Here is a 20,375-nt window from a genome sequence, read left to right as displayed (position 1 = left end):
TAGAGGGGGGGGGGGGGGGGGGGGGGGGGGGGGGGGCAAATTGGGAGAGATGACAAGAAATGTATTCACTAGCAGGAGTTAATTTTTTGAAATCTTCACACAGAAGAAGTGAAGAGGCTTATAGTATGCACATTCACGGGAATCAATTTTTTTGATGTTAAGGGGATAGCACAGGAAAGTAGCTCCAGGGTGAAAGATTTCCCCCAATCTTATTGAATGCTGCAGTAGGCAGGTCAAATGCTTCCAATTTTTATGCTCTTCTGAAGCATATTCACAATTGACTACCTCTCATTTTCAAGTTTTACATTGTTAAATTGCAGCCAATGAAACACCCTACCTCTTCTCTACCCAAAGCCCCAAATAACCCTACTAAGTGATGCAATAATTTGCACGTGTTTCTTTCAATTCAGTACATTATATTTGCTGTTAACAATGTAGTGTTTTCCGCATTGAAGAGAAAAAAACGCTGATTGGGTCTGCTTTGCAAAACATCTTCATACCGTCTCTACCCAAATACTATCCAGAGCTTTAACTCTTCACCCCACTCTGACTTCGTTGGCTGACCTTTGTCCTCTGTCTTCAATAGCATTCCAACAAATCCTAATGTAAACTAAGAGAACAGCACTTCAAACTTCTGCCGAGGTACGTTATGGCTTTGTGGGGGTCAACATCCAATTTAACAATTTAAACTAAGCACATTCCTCACATTCTTTCCACGTTCATTTGTTAACTTCAGATAATTATTCTGCACGAATGCCTCGTCTGGATTCTAGTTACTTTATGTTATCGCCTATTTTGCAATGTAACCTTCCCTGCTTTCAATCCTCTACACCTGCCTTGTCTTTTATCGAATCCTCCCCTCCCACTTTTACACCGATTTACAACTTTAGATAGACACAAAATGCTGGAGTAACTCAGCAGGTCAGGCATCTCTGGAGAAAAGCAATAGGTGATGTTTCGAGTCGAGACCCTTCTTCAGGCAGAGTCAGGTTGAGAGGGAAACTAGAGGTATGAAAAGATACAGAACAGATCAGAGCCAGCACCGACCGATGTTCAAAAAGCCCACCATGGTCCATTGTTGACTGTGGAGGAGGTGGTAACAAGGGGATACGAACAGTAAAACTAGCAGGACGACTAGGGTTAGAGAGAGGGAATGCAAGGGTTACTTGAAATTAAAGATAATAAAAGTTGGCAAAATGTTGATTAATGACAGCCAACAGTAATTATGTACATGGCCTTGATTTAAGATAATGGAGTAGAGAAAGATACAAGATGATTACAGTAAACCCTCGTTTTAATGGACACCTTTGTAACTGATTTTGGTTATAGTGGACGGACCGGTCGATGTGGCTGTTATTGCGGCTCACCTTGTAGCCCCTGGCCGGCAGTGCTTTCTTCAGGCACTGCAAACGATAGTCATCGTGGGGCTCCGTAACTCAGTCATCGTGGGGCTCCACTGACTGATTGAAGTTCTGGCAATATAGCTAGTGAAAAGAGCTTCTTGTACTGCCTGGAGATTTAAACAGATCTGATCATCGCTCAGCATGTACTCATAAAAGGGACAAAGCTAAAGGTCGAGGGGAAGGGAAGGCAAAGATAGCACTGCATTTAATACTGAGTTGCAAATGGAGATACAGGAATGCAACATTATTAGTAGGTGCTGTGAATGGCTTCAATGACAAATTCAAATTCCCTTTATATCATGTATTAATATTATAGCTCCATTACCAACTGTTTACAAGACAGGTGTTAGCAGCAAAATGTCAATTCCCAAATGTATTTCTGTCTCTCTTGAAATATGCAGCCATATGCATGGATGAAACGGTTTACCTCTGGAGTGTATGTGCTACCATGTTCTACTTCGGAAAACAAGCTACAGCCCATTATTCTAACCCATTTAGTCAAGGGACAGGCGAAACAATAACAATTTTCTTGACTTGCATATCATGTGAAACACAAATTCTATCATTTATGAAATGAACATGACCAATACCCTCCTGGGCCATCACCACCAGCACTTGCTGGCACATTGGGTCTAAGACCCAGTTGCATTTTTGCTTTAAGATAGACACAGAGTGCTGGAGTACCTCAGCGGGTCAGGTTGCATCTCTAGAGAAAAAGGATGTGAGACATTTCGGGTCGGGACCCTTCTTCAGACGAGTCTGAAATAAGTTTAATGAAGGGTTCCGACCCAAAACTACATCCATCCTTTTTCTCCAGAGACGCAACCTGACCCAGGTATTCCAGCACTTCATGTCTATCTTAGCAGCATCTGCAGTTCCTTACTGCACCACCTTTAAATTTTTGCTTATTCTTCAAAATCCAATCTAGCAGCGAATGAAGGGACCTTCCCAGTGAATCGGGATATCGAGCACTTCCATCAATTAAGTGAAAAATCATTTTTGGGCTACCTCAAAAGGCATCTGATCAACAGTTGGGGGCCTTAACCATAGATGTTCATATCTCAAAACAGTTCCTCATTAAGGAGCAATATAGGCATTATTATTACTCTTCAAAGAGCAAAGCATAGGATGTGTTAGCAATTTAAAAATAATTAAATTCCCTTTCACCAATAACATGCTCACCAATGGCCAGTTTGGGTTAGCAAGGCTGACTCAACTACAGATTTCACAACTTTAGCTCAAACATGAATTAAATTGTGAAGTTTCACGACCAAGACAAAGAGTGGCGGCCTTAACATAAAGGCAGTGTTTGAATAAGTAGAGCATCAATTACCTCTGATTTAAAAAACACAAGTTTAAAGAGGCTAAACCAAATGCCAAACCGATTATCACCTCCAACAAGACAGCGTCTTGTCATTCATTCTTGATGTTCAATTGTATTATGATCAATGTCCCCCATTGAAAATATCTTGGACTCAGTCATACAGCGTGGAAACAGGCCCTTTGGGCCAACTTTCCTACTCCTGCAAACATGTCCCATCTACACTCGTCCCACATGTCTGTATTTGGCCCATATCCACCTCAACCTTTCCTATCCATATACCTGTCTAAATGTTTCTTAAATGATGCAATAGTACCTACTACCACCTCGACAGCTCGTTCCATACACCTACCACCCTCTGTGTGAAAAAGTTACCCCTCAGGTTCCTATTATATCTTTCCCTCAACCAACCACTCAACTAGACAACCATAAAAATGAATCTGCGGGAGCAAATCAGAGGGTGGATGGTGTGCATCACGTGACTCTTATTGGCGTGTCCAGTGGTCACTTTGATACACAACATGTTTACCATCCACATGGGAAAGTCACAACCTGCAGGATGGCACAGGCCATCCTGATTGATTAAAGAACAATGATGCATTTCGCACCAGGTCTTAATTTGGAAATTAGTTCCCAATAGCATTGTCAAGAGTCAAGAGCGTTTTATTGTCATGTGTCCCAGATAGGACGATGAAATTCTTACTTGCTGCAGCACGACAGAATATGTAAACATAATACAGAACTGGAGATAAAGTTCAGTGTGTCTATAGACCATAAATACATTCAGCAGAAGGACTGCACCTGTTCTAAGCAGTGGCTCAACATAACTTTCTCATGGACAATTTAGGATGGGAAATAAATCTTACCCTCGCTGGCAATGATAAATGGAGAAAATTGTGATTGCACAGGATAGTAACATTCACTGTGTGATACATATTGAAACTCTTCCCTGATTTTGGTGTATTAATTATGCTGTTTTTAGAACTGTGTTCCATTAGTGCAGTTTTCTTCAACAAAATTACTTTCTTAATCCGAGGATTTCAATTGTGCTTTTATTTGTAAATTGTCCCTATTGTGTAAGATAGTGCTGGTGTACGGGGTGATCGCTGGTCTAAAGTAGCACAACAAGATGTAAAGACATAGCACCCTCCATAATGTTTGGGCCAAGACCCATTATTTATTTATTTGCTTCTATACTCCACAATTTGAGATTGGTAATAGAAAAAAAAAAAAAAATCACATGTGGTTATAGTGCACATTGTCAGATTTTATTAAAGGTCATTTTTATACATTTTGGTTTCACCATGTAGAAATTACAGCTGTGTTTTTACATAATCCCCCCCCCCCATTTCAGGGCACCATAATGTTTGCGACACATGGCTTCACAGGCGCTTGTAATTGCTCAGGTGTGTTGAATTGCCTCCTTAATGCAGGTATAAGAGAGCTCTCAGCACCTAGTCTTTCCACCAGTCTTTCTATCACCTTAGGAAACTTTTATTTGGTGTTTATCAACATGAGGACCAAAGTTGTGCCAATGAAAGTCAAAGAAGCCATTATGAGATTGAGAAACAAGAATAAAACTGTTAGAGACATCAGCCAAATCTTATGCTTGTCAAAATCAATCATTACGAAGAAAGAGAGCAGTGGTGAGCTTACTAATCGCAAAGGGACTGGCAGGCCAAGGAAGACCTCCACAGCTGAAGTCAGAATAAAACTCTCTATAATAAAGAAAAAAACCCAAACACCTGTCCAACAGATCAGAAACATTCTTCAGGAGTCAGGTGTGGATTTGTCAATTTGTCTGCAGAAGACTTCATTAATAGAAATACAGAGGCTACACTGCAAGATGCAAATCACTGGCTAGCTGCAAAAATAGGATGGCCAGGTTGCAGTTTGCCAAGAAGTACTTAAAAGAGCAACCACAGTTCTGGAAAAAGGTCTTGTGGACATACGAGACAAAGATTAACTTATATTAGAGTGATGGCAAGAGCAAAGTATGGAGGAGAGATGGAACTGCCCAGGATCGAAAGCATACCACCTCACCTGTGAAACACGGTGGTGGGTGTGTTATGGCCTGGGCATGTATGGCTGCTGAAGGTACTGGCTCACTAATCGTTATTGATATTAAAATTGCTGATGGTAGTAGCATAATAAATTCTGAAGTGTAGAGACACATCCTATCTGCTCAAGTTCAAACAAATGCCTCAAAACTCATTGGCCAGCGGTTCATTCTACAGTAAGACAATAATCCCAAACATACTGCTAAAGCAACAAAGGAGTTTTTCAAAGCTAAAAAATGGTAAATTCTCGAGTGGCCAAGTCAATCACCCGATCTGAAACCAATTGAGCATGCCTTTTATATACTGAAAATAAAACTGAAGAGGGCTAGCCTCTAAAACAAACATAAGTTAAAGATGCCTGCAATACAGGCCTGGCAATACACGCCTCACCAGAGAAGACACCAGAGAAGACTGGTGATGTCCATGAATCGTAGACTTGAAGCAGTCATTCATTGCATGCAAAGGATATGCAACAAAATACTAAACATGACTACTTTCAAGGGGGGGGGACGAACTATGTATAAACACTGCTGTAATTTCTACATGGTGAAACCGAAATGGAAAATAATGGCCTTTATTAAGATCAGACAATGTGCACTTTAACCACATGTGATTTTTTTTCTATTACAAATCTCAAATTGTGGAGTACAGAGGCAAATAAATAAATTATGGGTCTTTGTCCCAAACATTATGGAGGGCACTGTAGTACTCTGTTAACACAATGAACAAGTTGGAGGTTTAGTCTTTAATAGCTTGATGGTTGTTGGTAACAATCTGCTCCCGAACTTGGATGTTACGATTTTCAGGCTCGTACATCATCTTCTTCCCGATGGCAGAGGTGAAATGAGAGTGTGGCCAGGGTGGTGTGGGTCTCTGATGATGCTGGCTGATTTTCTGAGGCTGTGACTCCTGGAGATCCCTTTGATGGTGGGGAGGCCAGCACTTGTGATGGACTGGCTAGTATTCACCACACTTTGCACCTTCTTCATTCCTGGGCATTCGAGTTGCCAGACCAGGCTGTGATGCAACCAGTCAACATGCTCTCCACTGCACACCAATAGAAGTTCAAGAGAATACTTGACAAAATACCGAATCTCCTCAATCCTCTAAGTATGGGAATGAATGAGCTTTCTTTATAATTGTATGAGCGCGCTGAATCCAGGACAGATCTTCAGTGATGTACACAGCCAGGAATAAGCTAGTTTGGTATTCCGGTTGCGCATGTCCAGGTCATAGGTCAACATTCTCGGCAGCTGAACTGCTGCGTGTATACAGACCTGCATTTCATCTGTAGTCAGGATCAAACCAGGTCTCCGGCGTTGCAAGCGCTGTTGAATTGCTACTGGAGTTAGCCACACTAGTTTTCCCTTCTCCACTGGTCCATGCAGAGATCTCAGCAGTGACAATCAAATGAATCACGGTCCGGTCCCCCTCAACCTGGGTGTATGGGTTCCATTCTCACACGGGCTGCCCTCCCGGGTTATACAGGGTTATTATACACCCCTCTCCTGCATAACCTCAGGAGGCGGATTTGTGAGTGGTGTCTCACTACCGTCCCCGTCCCCTCCCGAGTGTCCCATCCCTGTCCGGGGGCGGCCGGAGATGTCCGGGGTGACCCTGGACTGACGGGACACTGGCCAGGAGCAGTGGCGGCCCCAGGGTTACAGCCAGCGTGGAGAAGAGCGAACTCCAGCTCAACTCTGCTCCAATTCCCGCGAAGCCCATTCCCCAGCGGGCCGGGGAACGTCAGCTGCACCTCTCGCCTTATCCAGTGGCTGTCGGTTAATCCCCTCAGTGCCGGTGATAGCCGGGCACGAGTCATCAACGAGGATACACATAAAATGTTGCAATTATTGTCAGCGGATCAGGCAACATCTCTGGAGAAGGGACTCGACCCGAAACATCACCTATTCCTTTTCTCCAAAGATGCTACCTGTCCCGCTGAGTTACTCCAGCACATTGTGTCTACCTTCGGTGTAAACCAGCATCTGCATTTTCTTCATACAAAGAGACACCTTTCTGCAGCTAAAGATGTGGTGGCGGGGAGAGGGATGGTGAGAGAGGAACTCGCTATCGCGGCTTCACTACAGGTCCTGGACACCCCGTCTCTGCAAGAACTCCCCGGCGCTAGAACAATCTCTCCCCCCCCCCCCCCCAGACTGGAGGGAGGGTCTGAGGAACATTGCCCTCCTCTGCAACCAACGTGCAAACCCCAACACTCCATGCGGAATGTTAAACTAAACATATCTGTGAGCCCGGCAGTCTTTTAAAAAAACACTTGCCGGGCACATTTCCTTTACACGTTCCCCCTCTCACCTGAAACATAGAAACATAGAAACATAGAAATTAGGTGCAGGAGTAGGCCATTCGGCCCTTCGAGCCTGCACCGCCATTCAATATGATCATGGCTGATCACCCAACTCAGTATCCCGTACCTGCCTTCTCTCCATACCCCCTGATCCCCTTAGCCACAAGGGCCACATCTAACTCCCTCTTAAATATAGCCAATGAACTGGCCTCAACTACCCTCTGTGGCAGAGAATTCCAGAGATTCACCACTCTCTGTGTGAAAAAAGTTCTTCTCATCTCGGTTTTAAAGGATTTCCCCTTTATCCTTAAGCTGTGACCCCTTGTCCTGGACTTCCCTAACATCGGGAACAACCTTCCTGCATCTAGCCTGTCCAACCCCTTAAGAATTTTGTAAGTTTCCATAAGATCCCCTCTCAATCTTCTAAATTCTAGAGAGTATAAACCAAGTCTATCCAGTCTTTCTTCATAAGACAGTCCTGACATCCCAGGAATCAGTCTGGTGAACCGTCTCTGCACTCCCTCTATGGCAATAATGTCCTTCCTCAGATTTGGAGACCAAAACTGTACGCAATACTCCAGGTGTGGTCTCACCAAGACCCTGTACAACTGCAGTAGAACCTCTCTGCTCCTATACTCAAATCCTTTTGCAATGAAAGCTAACATACCATTCGCTTTCTTTACTGCCTGTTGCACCTGCATGCCTACCTTCAATGACTGGTGTACCATGACACCCAGGTCTCGCTGCATCTCCCCCTTTCCCAATCGGCCACCATTTAGATAATAATATGTGCCCTCTAATCTTTGACATTTTTACTCTGGGAAAAGATTCTGACCGACTACCCTATCTATGCCTCACCTAATTTGATGAATTGCTCTCTGGTTTCACCTCACCCTTCACTGCTCCAGGAAAACAATTCAGGTTTGTCAACCTCTCATTGTAGTTTACACCCTTTAATCCAGGTAGCACCCAGGTAAATATTTTTACCTCTCCATAGCTTCCATTTTTTTTTTTAAGCAGTTTCTGTTTAGTTTCTAAAAATACGTTTTGTATTAATTCAAGTATTTGTCATTGGTCTTTGAGGAACAAGTTACTTCAGGCAATCTGAGTTAAAATGAGCAAATTTGCAATTTATTTTAAACAACAGTATTTCCGTTGATCTGTTGTAATGCCTGAGTTTACAGACCTGGTTCATATATCAAAAGTTCTAAATAGGAAAGATTATGTCAAAATGAGTCGACAGGTTAGTTGGAACCATTTTGATTAACACGAGTTCAGCATCAATTAGAATTAGATTGCTCATGCAAGACGTGGGGAAACAATTCTTCAAACAAAAGGTTTGGAAATCCCACCATTGTAGAGGTTAGGTCAGATGAAAATGTTAAAGACTTAAATGAAGGGGCAAATTTATAGTTTCACAAGGCTTAATAATGGCATTATTGCTCAGTGATCCAGAAAACTGTGCAAGTAGAATCATTCTTTATGATTTACGGTCAGTAGAAATTTTATGCGGAATGAACTGAGAAGGTGTAGGACATTTTAAATGTAATGTCAATCACTTAATTGGTTGGATTTACCGGTCAATGGCTGAAAGCGAGATGAGCTGAAGGTTAGATACCAGCACAAATGGCCTCTTGCTCTGTCACTGAACACACCACGAGCCTGACTAGAGAATAATAATGTGCTGAGCCAAATGTACTGCACATACGTTTAACGATTGCCAAGCTTGCAACAATACCGCATGTATTTAAAAGGAATCACTGACTTTGAATAAAAAGGCAAGTGCAGGGAAGTTATTTTTAATCAATTTTTTTAAAACGTAAAATACTACAAATTAAAGAAAAAGGTTTTATTTACATTTTTTTTACTAATTATATCTAAAATTTAAGATTTCAATTAATCAGAGGCATTTTAAAATAAGTGAACGCACTTTGACAGTGCTCAGTGCTTCTTTGAGACTGATAAGTTCAGTTTGCTGGTCGGACCTAGCTCAGTCCATATACCTGCCGAAAAGCAGTCAATAAAAGTCTCCCAAAGATTGAGTCCATAAGTGAAACCAAACAGTAGTTCTAAATTGTATTTCTAGGAATATCCTTAATGAAATAAAAGTACTTTGGAAAGTTGTCCAGCTTTGATTATATTGTCCATGTTCTAAAAGGTTTGACAATGATCACACCAACTTAATTTTGTTTGTTTAATGCTTTCAAAGATCTTATGTTGTCAACCTTTACAATTAAAAATTCAATTTAATAGATATGCAAAAATGAAGCAGCTATTAAATATTTGACATTGCAACATTGAGACAAGTATTTTTTCCTCAACAATCACAGCCAATTTATAACAAACCAACACATTCCAACAATTACACCTCCCACTCTGCTTCCAATAAGTCTTCTGTTCCATTGTCCTAGTTTCTTCATCTATTCTATCTGTCCAACTGATGAGATCTTCCACACCAGACATTGCGACATGTTCTTACCCTACTAACCTGTACATCTTTGGAGTGCAGGAGGAAACCGCCCGGAGAAAACTCACAGAACACGGGGAAAATGTACAAATTCCGCACAGACAAGAACCCATGGTCAGGATCGAACCCAGGTCTCTGGCGCTGTGAGGCAGCAACTCTACCGTTGTGCCACCCCATTGCCAAGGAACTGTAAACAGGAACGAAATACAGAGAATCAAATCTGTTCTAATAATCTTGGTCAAGGATATCTTGCACACTATATTGCAAATAATCTTGCACACACTGGAGGAAATCCACTCCTTTCCCAAATCAAATTAATTGATAGACATGGTCAAATCAAATCTGTTTTTAAACAATGTTTATTTCCGCCATCTATTTTCTCAGTGGCAACTAACCATAATTATTGCAGTGTACAAGGCTGTGGACTCATCAAGTTCATGCTGGCTTGCTCTGGCAGTAATCCTGTCAGTCTCATTCCCTGTCCCCCCCCCCCCCCCCCCCCCCCACCCCCCCCACTGCTAATTTATTTCCCTCAAATGAACATCCAATTTCCTTCCAAAATCACCGATCTCCAGATTTACTACCACATGGCAAAAACCACTTGATGCATAAATTCTTCCTCATCCATCTCTAGTGCACATAATCCCAAATCTGCATGCCCAAGATTTTGTACCAACTGCTTGTGAAATTAATAATAATCACCAGTTATTGGCAGAAAATATTGTTAGGCTACATATCTGGTAAAATATCATTAAGTGGTTTTTTTGCAGAGAACCATAATCAAAAGCAACCATTCTTTTTTTTTAACCACGGTGTGGAACTAAAATAAATATCAATAAAAAATGATCTATCTTGTTTAATATTCAAAGCCAGTGTTCAACATGTTTGGTCATATACCAAGGGAGCTTGCGGGATCAGGCATCAAATGCAAACATCTCAGATTTTATTTTATCAATGCTCGCCAGAGAGGTTTCTAAATTCAGACCCAAATGTAAATTTTTATTTTCCTCAAATATGAGAAAGTATTTGTTTTAGCATTTGTTCTATAAGGGAAGTCAATATGAAACCCAAGAGCGCAGTGTAGCCCAAGAGCATAGGTCAGTGATTCTGCAAATCCACGATTGGCCTTGAGGATTGTGTGCCGCAGTGACCGCACCTAGACAAGATGACAACTTTCTAATTCTTGGAGGAGAATAGTTAAGCCAGATACTGCTGTAAAACCACAGAGCAAAATTTGTCCCAGTCATTAATCCAACTATCATTTAACACATGCACCATTTGCCGCAGCTTAGTGACACAGATTTCTAAAGTTGATAATGAAACCTGAACATGCAATATGATTAGCAAGGCAAAGCACAAATACAGAAAGTTAAAATTTAAATTTTGCTTTGGCAAAACACAGTTGTGCTCCGGAACAAACTGCCCACTATATACGTGCCACTAAAATAACTTCTGTATAGCCATTTTCTATTAGCATTGGTAACTTTCCAATTACTACATACAGAAGCTGTGGAATCACTTAGAAAACCAGAGAGCTATATACATCCCTAAACTCTCTTGCTATGGACAGAGAATATCGGCAACTGATATTAAACTGCAATTGAAGTTTCTTACACAACGCTTATTCGGTTGAGTGGATCTGTGTTGGTGCAAGCTCTCCAAGCTTTGAAGAAATTGAAATAAATCATTTACTTATTCCAACCCAAGCATCAATCCAAATCTTGAAGACTCTCAACCTGGTGGCCCCAACATTGTTTAAAACAAAATGGCTTTATAAAAGTATCAAATTAAATTAAATCCCGACACATTGGGGAACAGTCGCTTTCCTTTATAAAAGAAAGTCACACATAGGTTTGTTTGTCCACCATTTACATCATAAGCAGGTTAAAAATCACATTTATTGTTCAGGGACTGTAGCCACATGTCACAGTTGAGGAACTAGGTAAATATCAAAGATTTTTGGTAAATACTGCCCAAAGTTGTAAATATTGCCTAAAGCAAAATGTTTCTCAAATATTAGAAATTGAACAGAACCAAGTCGTCTAACTGTCAACTTTGCTGCTGGTTCATTCCTAGCTGCTGCTTTCCAGCCATTCCCCTCTCCAATTAAGATTCAACAAAATGTTCATCCTCGGTAACGGATTGCTTATACATTTAAGGCTTGGCCTTGGACAGTAGATGTGGCAGCCTTGCAGAAAGGCGACTCATTGAAGGATAATCAAAAGGATGTCAAGTTCTCCACAGAACAAGTATAGTGTAAAAGATACCAAATCAATGAGTAGAATATTCCAAGTCAGTTATGTTTGTCTTATTCTAAAAATCAGAAAGATTTTTCTTATGCCAAAGGTCTCCAACTCAACCGAGACTTTCCAATTTAAGTAGTTTCACTAGCGCAGTCAGCCTGGGCAGATCAAATTATTTTTACCCTTCCTATATTCATTGTAATTTCTAATCAAAACAGGATGGAATGTCATTCAATTCCAAAGCCCAATGCCATATGCAGAAAGGAAAGAGAGACAAACGGTTAAGCAGGGACAAGTCTCTGGCACATTATTCCAAAGCACGTGCAAAGAGCCAAAAGAAAACAGCCAAAGGGATTCAGACAATATTTGGGGCTTCTGAATGAGCCAAGATTTCATTGCAGCACCAGGTCCTACCTCTGTCATGTTCATGGCAAACAGCTCTTCATAAATTCAATGATTTCTTGGAGATTTCTTCCATTGAGCGCAGATTCAAAGCCTCTCCAAACCTTTCAGCATAGCAAAGGTTAATGGAGTACATGCTAAAAGAATGAGGTGACACCATTCCATCATACAGTCAAAAAACAGAAGTCCTGGTAGAAAACAATGAGGGTTCATAACTTCTGGTCAAACATGGTCAATCATGGTCCATGTTACCATGAACAAGCTCACCAAGTCCTTAAGAATCCCCAAGGCAGATTGTAGGGGTTATGACTAAGGGAACCTTGCTCAACACATCCCCACAAATTTACTGCTTAATAAAGATCAACGAAAGATTGATCTTTATTAATGCAGGCAGAATGAAAAATTAATGCAGTCAGAAATTTGCATCGAAAATCCATCTTAGCCTAGTTTGGAGGTTTTATCCATGACACCCATGGTCTTTGACCATTACATCTTATTAAAGAATGGTTGAATGCAAATCAAAGTTTAAAGTTCCCGACAATATCCCAGCTGAAGTGCTGAAGACACACGAATCAAGGGGGCTAAATAAAATTAAATTAGGAATCACGCAAGGAACCTTTGACTGTGTAGTTATATCTTGAACAAGAAAGATGATTGTTGAAGGCCCATTACAGTGCCCTCCATAACGTTTGGGATAGACACCCATTATTTATTTATTTTCCTTTGTACTCCACAATTTGAGATTAGTAATAGGAAAAAAAAAAAATCACATATGATTAAAGTGCACATTGTCAGATTTTAATAAAGACCATTTTTATGCATTTTGGTTTAACCATGTAGATATTATAGCAGTGTTTATACATAGTCCCCTCATTTCAGGGCACAATGTTTGGGACACAGCAATGTCATGTAAATGAAAATGGTCACGTTTAGTATTTTGTTGCATATCTTTGCATGCAAGGACTGCTTGAAGTCTGCAGTTCATGGACATCACCAGTTGCTGGGTGTCTTCTCTGGTGATGCTCTGGCAGGCTTGTATTGCAGCCATTCTTTGGCTTATGCTTGTTTTGGAGGCTAAACCCCTTCAGTTTTCTCTTCAGCAAATAAAAGGCATACTCAATTGGGTTCAGATTGGGTGATTGACTTGGCCACTCAAGAATGTACCATTTTTTGGCTTTTAAAACACACAAAGGCCCGCGAAGCCATCTGTCCCAAACATTATGGTGCCCTGAAATGGTGGGACTATGTATAAACACAGCTGTCACTTCTACATGGTTAAAGCAAAATGTATAAAAATGGCCTTTAATAAAACCTGACAATGTGCACTTTAACCACATGCGATTTTTCAATTACAAATCTCAAATTGTGGAGTATAGAGGCAAATAAATAAATGACAGGTCTTTGTCCCAAACATTATGGAGAGCACTGTAACTTGATCTCAGTATCAATATAGATATTCAGAATTTATTTGGGCCTGGGTCCAACCATTTTCAGTTCCTTCATTACAGATGATCAGATGCTTCGCTTGCAACTCCTTGGGAACAAAACAGCCTAATGTAAACATTCAGCCTTGAGCTGATTAAGTAGCAAATAACAAAGTCAGACATAGATTTTTTTCAACTAGAGAGGCTAACCATTTCCTCTTGGCATTCAAAGGCAATTACCCATGATAAATGGCAAAACCACATTCTCACAGATTTATTGCTAATTCATCCATCCACGACTATATTGTTAGGATTGACCAGTTTACTGTATGCAAAGATACCGCATTACATTTTAAGGTCTCAATATCCTGGAGTCACCATTAGCTGGAAACATAAATGTTTCTCACAAAAAGCAAGGCTGTTTGCAAAGGAATGAAAGTCAGGTAAAGTGCAGCAACATTCTTTCTTGAAGTGGGAAATGTAACGGCATAACTAACATTCTCCTCCCCAGCTACCCTCTGCTGTGGGGTTCCACAAGGTTCCATCCTTGGCCCCATTCTCTTCTCCCTGTATATGCTCCCCTTAGGCCAAGTCATTCAAAGGCACGGCATTTCCTTCCATTGCTATGCAGACAATACACAACTCTATCTCCCCCTGAAGCCCAACAACCGATCAAATCTGCATAACCTTTTCCACTGCCTCAAGGATATAAAGTGTTGGATGGCCCAGAACTTCCTCCAACTAAACAAGAGTAAGTCTGAGGACATCCTTCATGGCCCCTCGGAGTCAATCTAAACGATAGCAGGAAGCCTTACCCCATTACTCAAACCTCACGTCAAAAACCTTGGCGTGATATTTGACTCAGCATTGAAATTTGACAAACAAGTCAATGCCGTGGTAAAAGCTAGCTTCTTCTAGCTTCGGACGATAGCTAAAATAAAACAATTCCTCCAGTTTGACGACCTCGAAAAGATCATCCACACATTTATCTTCTCCCGCATAGATTACTGCAACTCCCTTTACACTGGCACCAGCCAATCTTCCCTGACCCGCCTGCAACTGGTCCAAAAGGCCGTAGCAAGATTCCTGACGGGCACCCGAAAAAGGGACCACATTACCCCGATTCTGGCCTCTCTCCACTGGCTCCCTGCGCGGTGCCGAATAAATTTCAAGTTCCTTCTTTATGTTTACAAAGCCATTAACGGGCTTGCCCCCACCTAAATCAAAAGTCTGCTTACCCACCACACCACCTCCAGGTCCCTCAGAGCGGCCGACTTAGGGTTCAGATTCAGATTCAGATTCAATTTTAATTGTCATTGTCAGTGTACAGTACAGAGACAACGAAATGCATTTAGCATCTCCCTTGAAGAGCGACATAGCAAACGATTTGAAGGTACGTTGTTTAGTAGAGTGACAGCCGCCGGAAAGAAGCTGTTCCTCGACCTGCTGGTTCGGCAACGGAGAGACCTGTAGCGCCTCCCGGATGGTAGGAGGGTAAACAGTCCATGGTTGGGGTGAGAGCAGTCCTTGGCGATGCTGAGCGCCCTCCGCAGACAGCGCTTGCTTTGGACAGACTCAATGGAGGGGAGCGTGGAACCGGTGATGCGTTGGGCAATTTTCACCACCCTCTGCAATGCCTTCCGGTCGGAGACAGAGCAGTTGCCATACCATACTGTGATGCAGTTGGTAAGGATGCTCTCGATGGTGCAGCGGTAGAAGTTCACCAGGATCTGAGGAGACAGATGGACCTTCTTCAGTCTCCTCAGGAAGAAGAGACGCTGATGAGCCTTCTTGACTGAAGCGTTACTGAACATCCCGGGGTCTAGGCATAAGCTCAGGGCTTTTGCGGTTGCAGCTCCTAGACTGTGGAACAGCATCCCTCTTCCCATCAGACTGCCCCCTCCATCGACTCTTTTAAGTCGAGACTTAAAACTCATCTTTACTCTCAAGCCTTTCTTGACGTCCTATGAGGGAGGGCTATATGTATGTATTTATGTATGTACTTAATTTATGAACCACTGTTGTATAACGTTAGTACCTCCACCAATGTAAGGCACTTTGGTCAACAAGTTGTTTTTTAAATGTGCTATAGAAATAAAAGTGACTTGACAACCTCAATTTGCTTCAATATGTGCAATACAGTGTCAATAGCATGTTCAATAGCATTGATTGCCACCCAATCTACAATGGTAATCCAGATTGCTGTTTGTACCACTTGCAAGACCAAAATACTTCTTCAACAGCATCTGCAAACCAATATTACAAAGAAGTACAAGAGCTGCAGACAAATGACCATCAGAACATCCAACCACCCACCCAAGTCACACACAAATCTTTGTTGAAAATGTAATGCAATTCCTTCGACATGATTAGGTCGAAATTCTGGAATGATCTGACAAAGTGGGGACATCTTTATCACAAAGACTGTTACAGTTCAAGAAAACACCACCACAATTAGGGGCAGGCATTCAATGGTGGTCAGGTCAACATGAACCATATCGCAGGTACACAAAAATGCTGGAGAAACTCAAGTGGGTGCAGCAGCATCTATGGAGCGATGGAAATAGGCAACGTTTCGGGCCGAAACCCTTCCTCAGACTGAAGAAGGGTTTCGACCCGAAACGTTGCCTATTTCCTTCGCTCCATAGATGCTGCTGCACCCACTGAGTTTCTCCGCTGAGTTTCTCCAGCATTTTTGTGTACCTTCGATTTTCCAGCATCTGCAGTTCCTTCTTGAACCATATCGCATCTGTGAATAAAATATATTCTGACAGAAATCAATACGGTGGAGTTAGAGGAGTTTCATGCAGTCCTTGAAAGTGGCAGACTAGGTGGATCGAAAGCCCACAAAATTAACCACAGAGATGTTAATTTGGGATTTGAATGGAGAATTGCAATGAAAGGGAATGATTGGGTACCAAAATGCATTGTACAAAAAAGCAGTTCACCCATAATTGATATTGTATAACATTGTTTAGTGTTGAAAAGCATGAAGAATATTTTCAAACCATCTTTGTATTAATCACAATTCAACATGTCAAATGCAAAACTTACGATCACCAAAGCCGAGTGTCAGGGTTGTATATACTGAAATGCCTCAAATAAACTAAAACAAACTGAACAAAAATATGTAAACTTCATTTTTTTTAAATGATCAATTATTGTTAGTGGAGAAATTTGTAAATAAAAAACAAATACTACTCCTACGAAAGTTAAACTTTTAATGAAATCAATTTAATCTCTCTATTCCAATCAAAGGTTACCAGCCTTGAAGGCAGGAGCATCAGATATGATTGTAAACCCAAGGCATATGACAACAGATATGGCCAGGTGTGCAGAAACACAGAAATGTGTATCAACTTTCTGAACATCACGAAAGTGGAACTAATCCTAAATGATGCAGTACAATGCTTCACTTCCCAAATATTCTTCTACGTATATTTAACCAGTTACACACAAGCAAAACCAAGGATTAGTTAACAGTAGATCTTTGGATGTTTTTTTATTAAAAGGCAGCACAACTACTGCCAAGACATGTCTCAAATAGCAAGCAACAGCTACAGTTTACTGCCATTTCATGTGACTCAGCTATTACACTCCTAATCTTTGTAATGGCCTTTTGGAAGCACTTGTCATAAATCACAAACAACAGCAATCCGTATGTTTCACAAATACCCTGCCAAAAAAAGGCCTGCATAGCAAAATAAGATTCAAACATAGTTCATTCCTAGGACACCTGTTGCTGGCTTCGCTTTCCTTGGACATAAATTTTGCATGAGCCACTGAACTGAAAGATCAAACGAAAATTAACGGGTAAAGTGTGCTTAATAAATACGGAACACTCATGAACAGCCTGCATAGGTGGCACAGATTTCACCATCTTACACCCAACCCACCCACTGCCACAACTCACTCAGCCCTGTCGTATGCACATAACTGAGCAACATGCAGCCGTGGGTGTTAGCTGCTCCCCCGCCTGCCTGCCTGCCTTTGCACGGGTGCAGGGAGGACACTGCCACCCCACCCTATACTTTACCCTCAGGACTCAACCCCAACCCACTCAAAGCCAGGTAATCTAGGGGCTTCATTCCATGGCTGACCCCGATCAATGAACGGGCCGCAGTCGGCCAGGCCGGGAGGACATCGAGCAGGTCGAGGGCCGATGGGTCCTAGTTCTGGCCTGACTTACGATGGTGACGCTGGCCTTGCGCAGGTCGCGGTTCTCCTCCTGCAGGGCCTTGCATTTCAGCTTGTAGGTCTCCAGCTCGATCTTCAGCACCTTGTTCTCCTGCTGCAGCGACGCGAGCCGGTTGCTCAGTTCCTCCAGCTTGGAGGCCGAGATCACAATGCCGGCCTTGGAGGAGGCAGCAGGGGTGGGGGTTGGGGCGGGTGGCAGGGCGGACGAAGTGCCCGCCGGGTCCGTGTCGCTCTCGCTAGCGCTGTCCGCCATGTTGAATGCTCACTGCCTGAGCGCGGCGTGCGCCGGGCGCGGGGGAAGGGAGGGAGTGGGGGCGGGGCGGCATGTGGGCGGGGCCGTGGTGTCGGCGAGGGGCGGGGCCGTGGTGGCGGCGAGGGGCGGGGCCATGGTGTCGGCGAGGGGCGGGGCCGTGGTGGCGGGCCATGGTGTCGGCGAGGGGCGGGGCCGTGGTGGCGGGCCATGGTGTCGGCGAGGGGCGGGGCCGTGGTGGCGGGGCCATGGTGTCGGCGAGGGGCGGGGCGGCATGTGGGCGGGGCCGTGGTGGCGGCGAGGGCCGGGGCCGTGGTGGCGGCGAGGGGCGGGGGCCATGGTGGGCGGGGCGGGGCGGCATACAAGGGGTGGGTGCGGGCCATGGTGTCGGCGAGGGAGGGGGGGGCCGTGGTGTCGGCGAGGGAGGGGGGGGCCGTGGTGGCGGCGAGGGGGGGCGGGGCCGTGGTGGGGGCCATGGTGTCCGAGAGGGCGGGGCCATGGTGTCGGCGACAGGGGGCGGGGCCGTGGTGGCGGCGAGGGGCGGGGCGGCATATGGGGCGGGGCCGTGGTGGCGGGCCATGGTGTCGGCGAGGGGCGGGGCCATGGTGTCGGCGAGGGAGGGGCGGGGGCCGTGGTGGCGGCGAGGGAGGGGCGGGGTCTACGAGGGGCGGGGCCAGGGCGACGATGGGACCTGCCCCAGGAAGGCGGTGTTGCCTCGCGCTGGCGACAGGGGCGGGGCCTGACGCAAGGCACGGCATCGACGTCAGGGGTGGGCGGGGCCGTGCAGGTGGGTGCTGCATTTCTGGGGCGGGGCTGCGTCGAGGCGGGGCGGGGGAAGGGACACGGATTGGCTCGAGCTTCGGGCCCGGGTTGTGGGCGTGGTTGGTGGGCGTGGTCTACCCTAGAAAGGGCGGGGCCTGTGTTGAGATGGGCGGGGTCTGTGTTGAGGTGGGCGGGGTCTGGGTTGAGGTGCACTGGGATCACCTGTGGCGGGATTCGAAGGCGCAGAGAGTCTGTTAAAGGGTGTTTTATTGTCAAATGTCCCAGATAGAACAATTAAATTCGTACTTGCAACAGTACCACAGAATATGTAAACATAGTACACTGTAAACAATATAATAGGGGCGGTCACAGTGGTGCAGCAGTAGAGTTCCTGGCTTACAGCGCTTGCAGCACCGGAGACCCGGGTTTGATTCCGACTAAGGGTGCTGTCTGTACGGAGTTGGTACGCTCTCCTTGTAACTTGCATGGGTTTTCTCCGAGATCTTCAGTTTCCTCCCACACTCCAAAGATGTACATGTTTGTAGGTTAATTGGCTTGGTATATGTAAAAATTGTCCCAAGTGGGTGTAGGATAGTGTTAATGTGTGGGGATCGCTGGTCCGGGTGGACGCGGTGGTCTGAAAGACCTGTTTCCTCGCTGTATCTCTAAACTAAATTAAACTAAAATGAGAGGAAAAAAGTTCAATGTCTGTGTATATACACACACATGTATACACATAAAACAAACAATAATAGAAAGAATGAGTGAATGAATGAATAAGTTTATTGGCCAAGTATTCATAAACATGGGATTTGCCTTGGTGCTCTGCCCATAAGTGACAACATGACATACAGTGACAATTAGGAATGACACTTAAAACATTAAACATTAATGATAAAACATTATCGATTAGTTCAATAATAATAATAGTCTATAGTAGTTCAGTGCCTAGTTGAGGTTGCAGTGTTTAATAGGGAAGTAGCTGAAGTTGGTGTTACAGTTTTCAGGCTCCTGTACCTTCTTCCCGATGGTAGGGGTGAAATAAGTGTGTGGCCATGATGATGTGGGTCTCTGATGATGCTGGCTGCCTTTTTGAGGCAGTGACTCCAGTAAATCCCTTTGATGGTGGGAAATTCAGAACCCGTGATGGACTGGACAGTGCACACAACTTTTTGCATTCTTCTTCGTCCCTGGGCATTCAAATTGTCGAACCAGGCTGTGATGCAACCAGTCAATATGCTCTCTACTGTACACCTGAAGAAGTTCATTAGAATCCTCTGACATACCAAATGTCCTTAATCTTCTCAGCAAGTAGAGGCGTTGATGTGCTGGATCCAGGAAATATCTTCAGAAATATGCACATCCAGGAATTTGAAGCTCTTGACTCTCTCCACCTTCATCCCGTCGATACAGACATGTTAATGGGCCCTCATACTTCCTCTTCAAAAGTACGCAATCAGTTCCTTGGTCTTACTGACATTGAGAGCTAGGTTGTTGTGCTAGCACCATTTGGTCAGTCGATCGATCTCACTTCTATA

General features: G+C 43.8%; 1 protein-coding gene across 1 annotated transcript in view; it reads right to left on the bottom strand.

Moving 5' to 3' along the window:
- ccdc6b (coiled-coil domain containing 6b) overlaps positions 1–18,098 on the bottom strand; it is a 47,552-nt gene extending 29,454 nt beyond the window's left edge. The window contains exon 1 of the mRNA XM_055647226.1: positions 17,818–18,098. Within this exon, the coding sequence (XP_055503201.1) occupies positions 17,818–18,078 (261 nt within the window). The 5' untranslated portion in view covers positions 18,079–18,098. The remainder of the gene's footprint in view (positions 1–17,817) is intronic.
- Positions 18,099–20,375: the final 2,277 nt, after the last annotated feature.

This window comes from Leucoraja erinacea, chromosome 15, assembly GCF_028641065.1.
Source record: "Leucoraja erinacea ecotype New England chromosome 15, Leri_hhj_1, whole genome shotgun sequence".
Lineage (NCBI taxonomy): Eukaryota > Metazoa > Chordata > Chondrichthyes > Rajiformes > Rajidae > Leucoraja > Leucoraja erinaceus.
The sequence above is the reverse complement of the archived record's forward strand: the minus strand, read 5'-3'. Positions and strand labels throughout refer to the sequence as shown.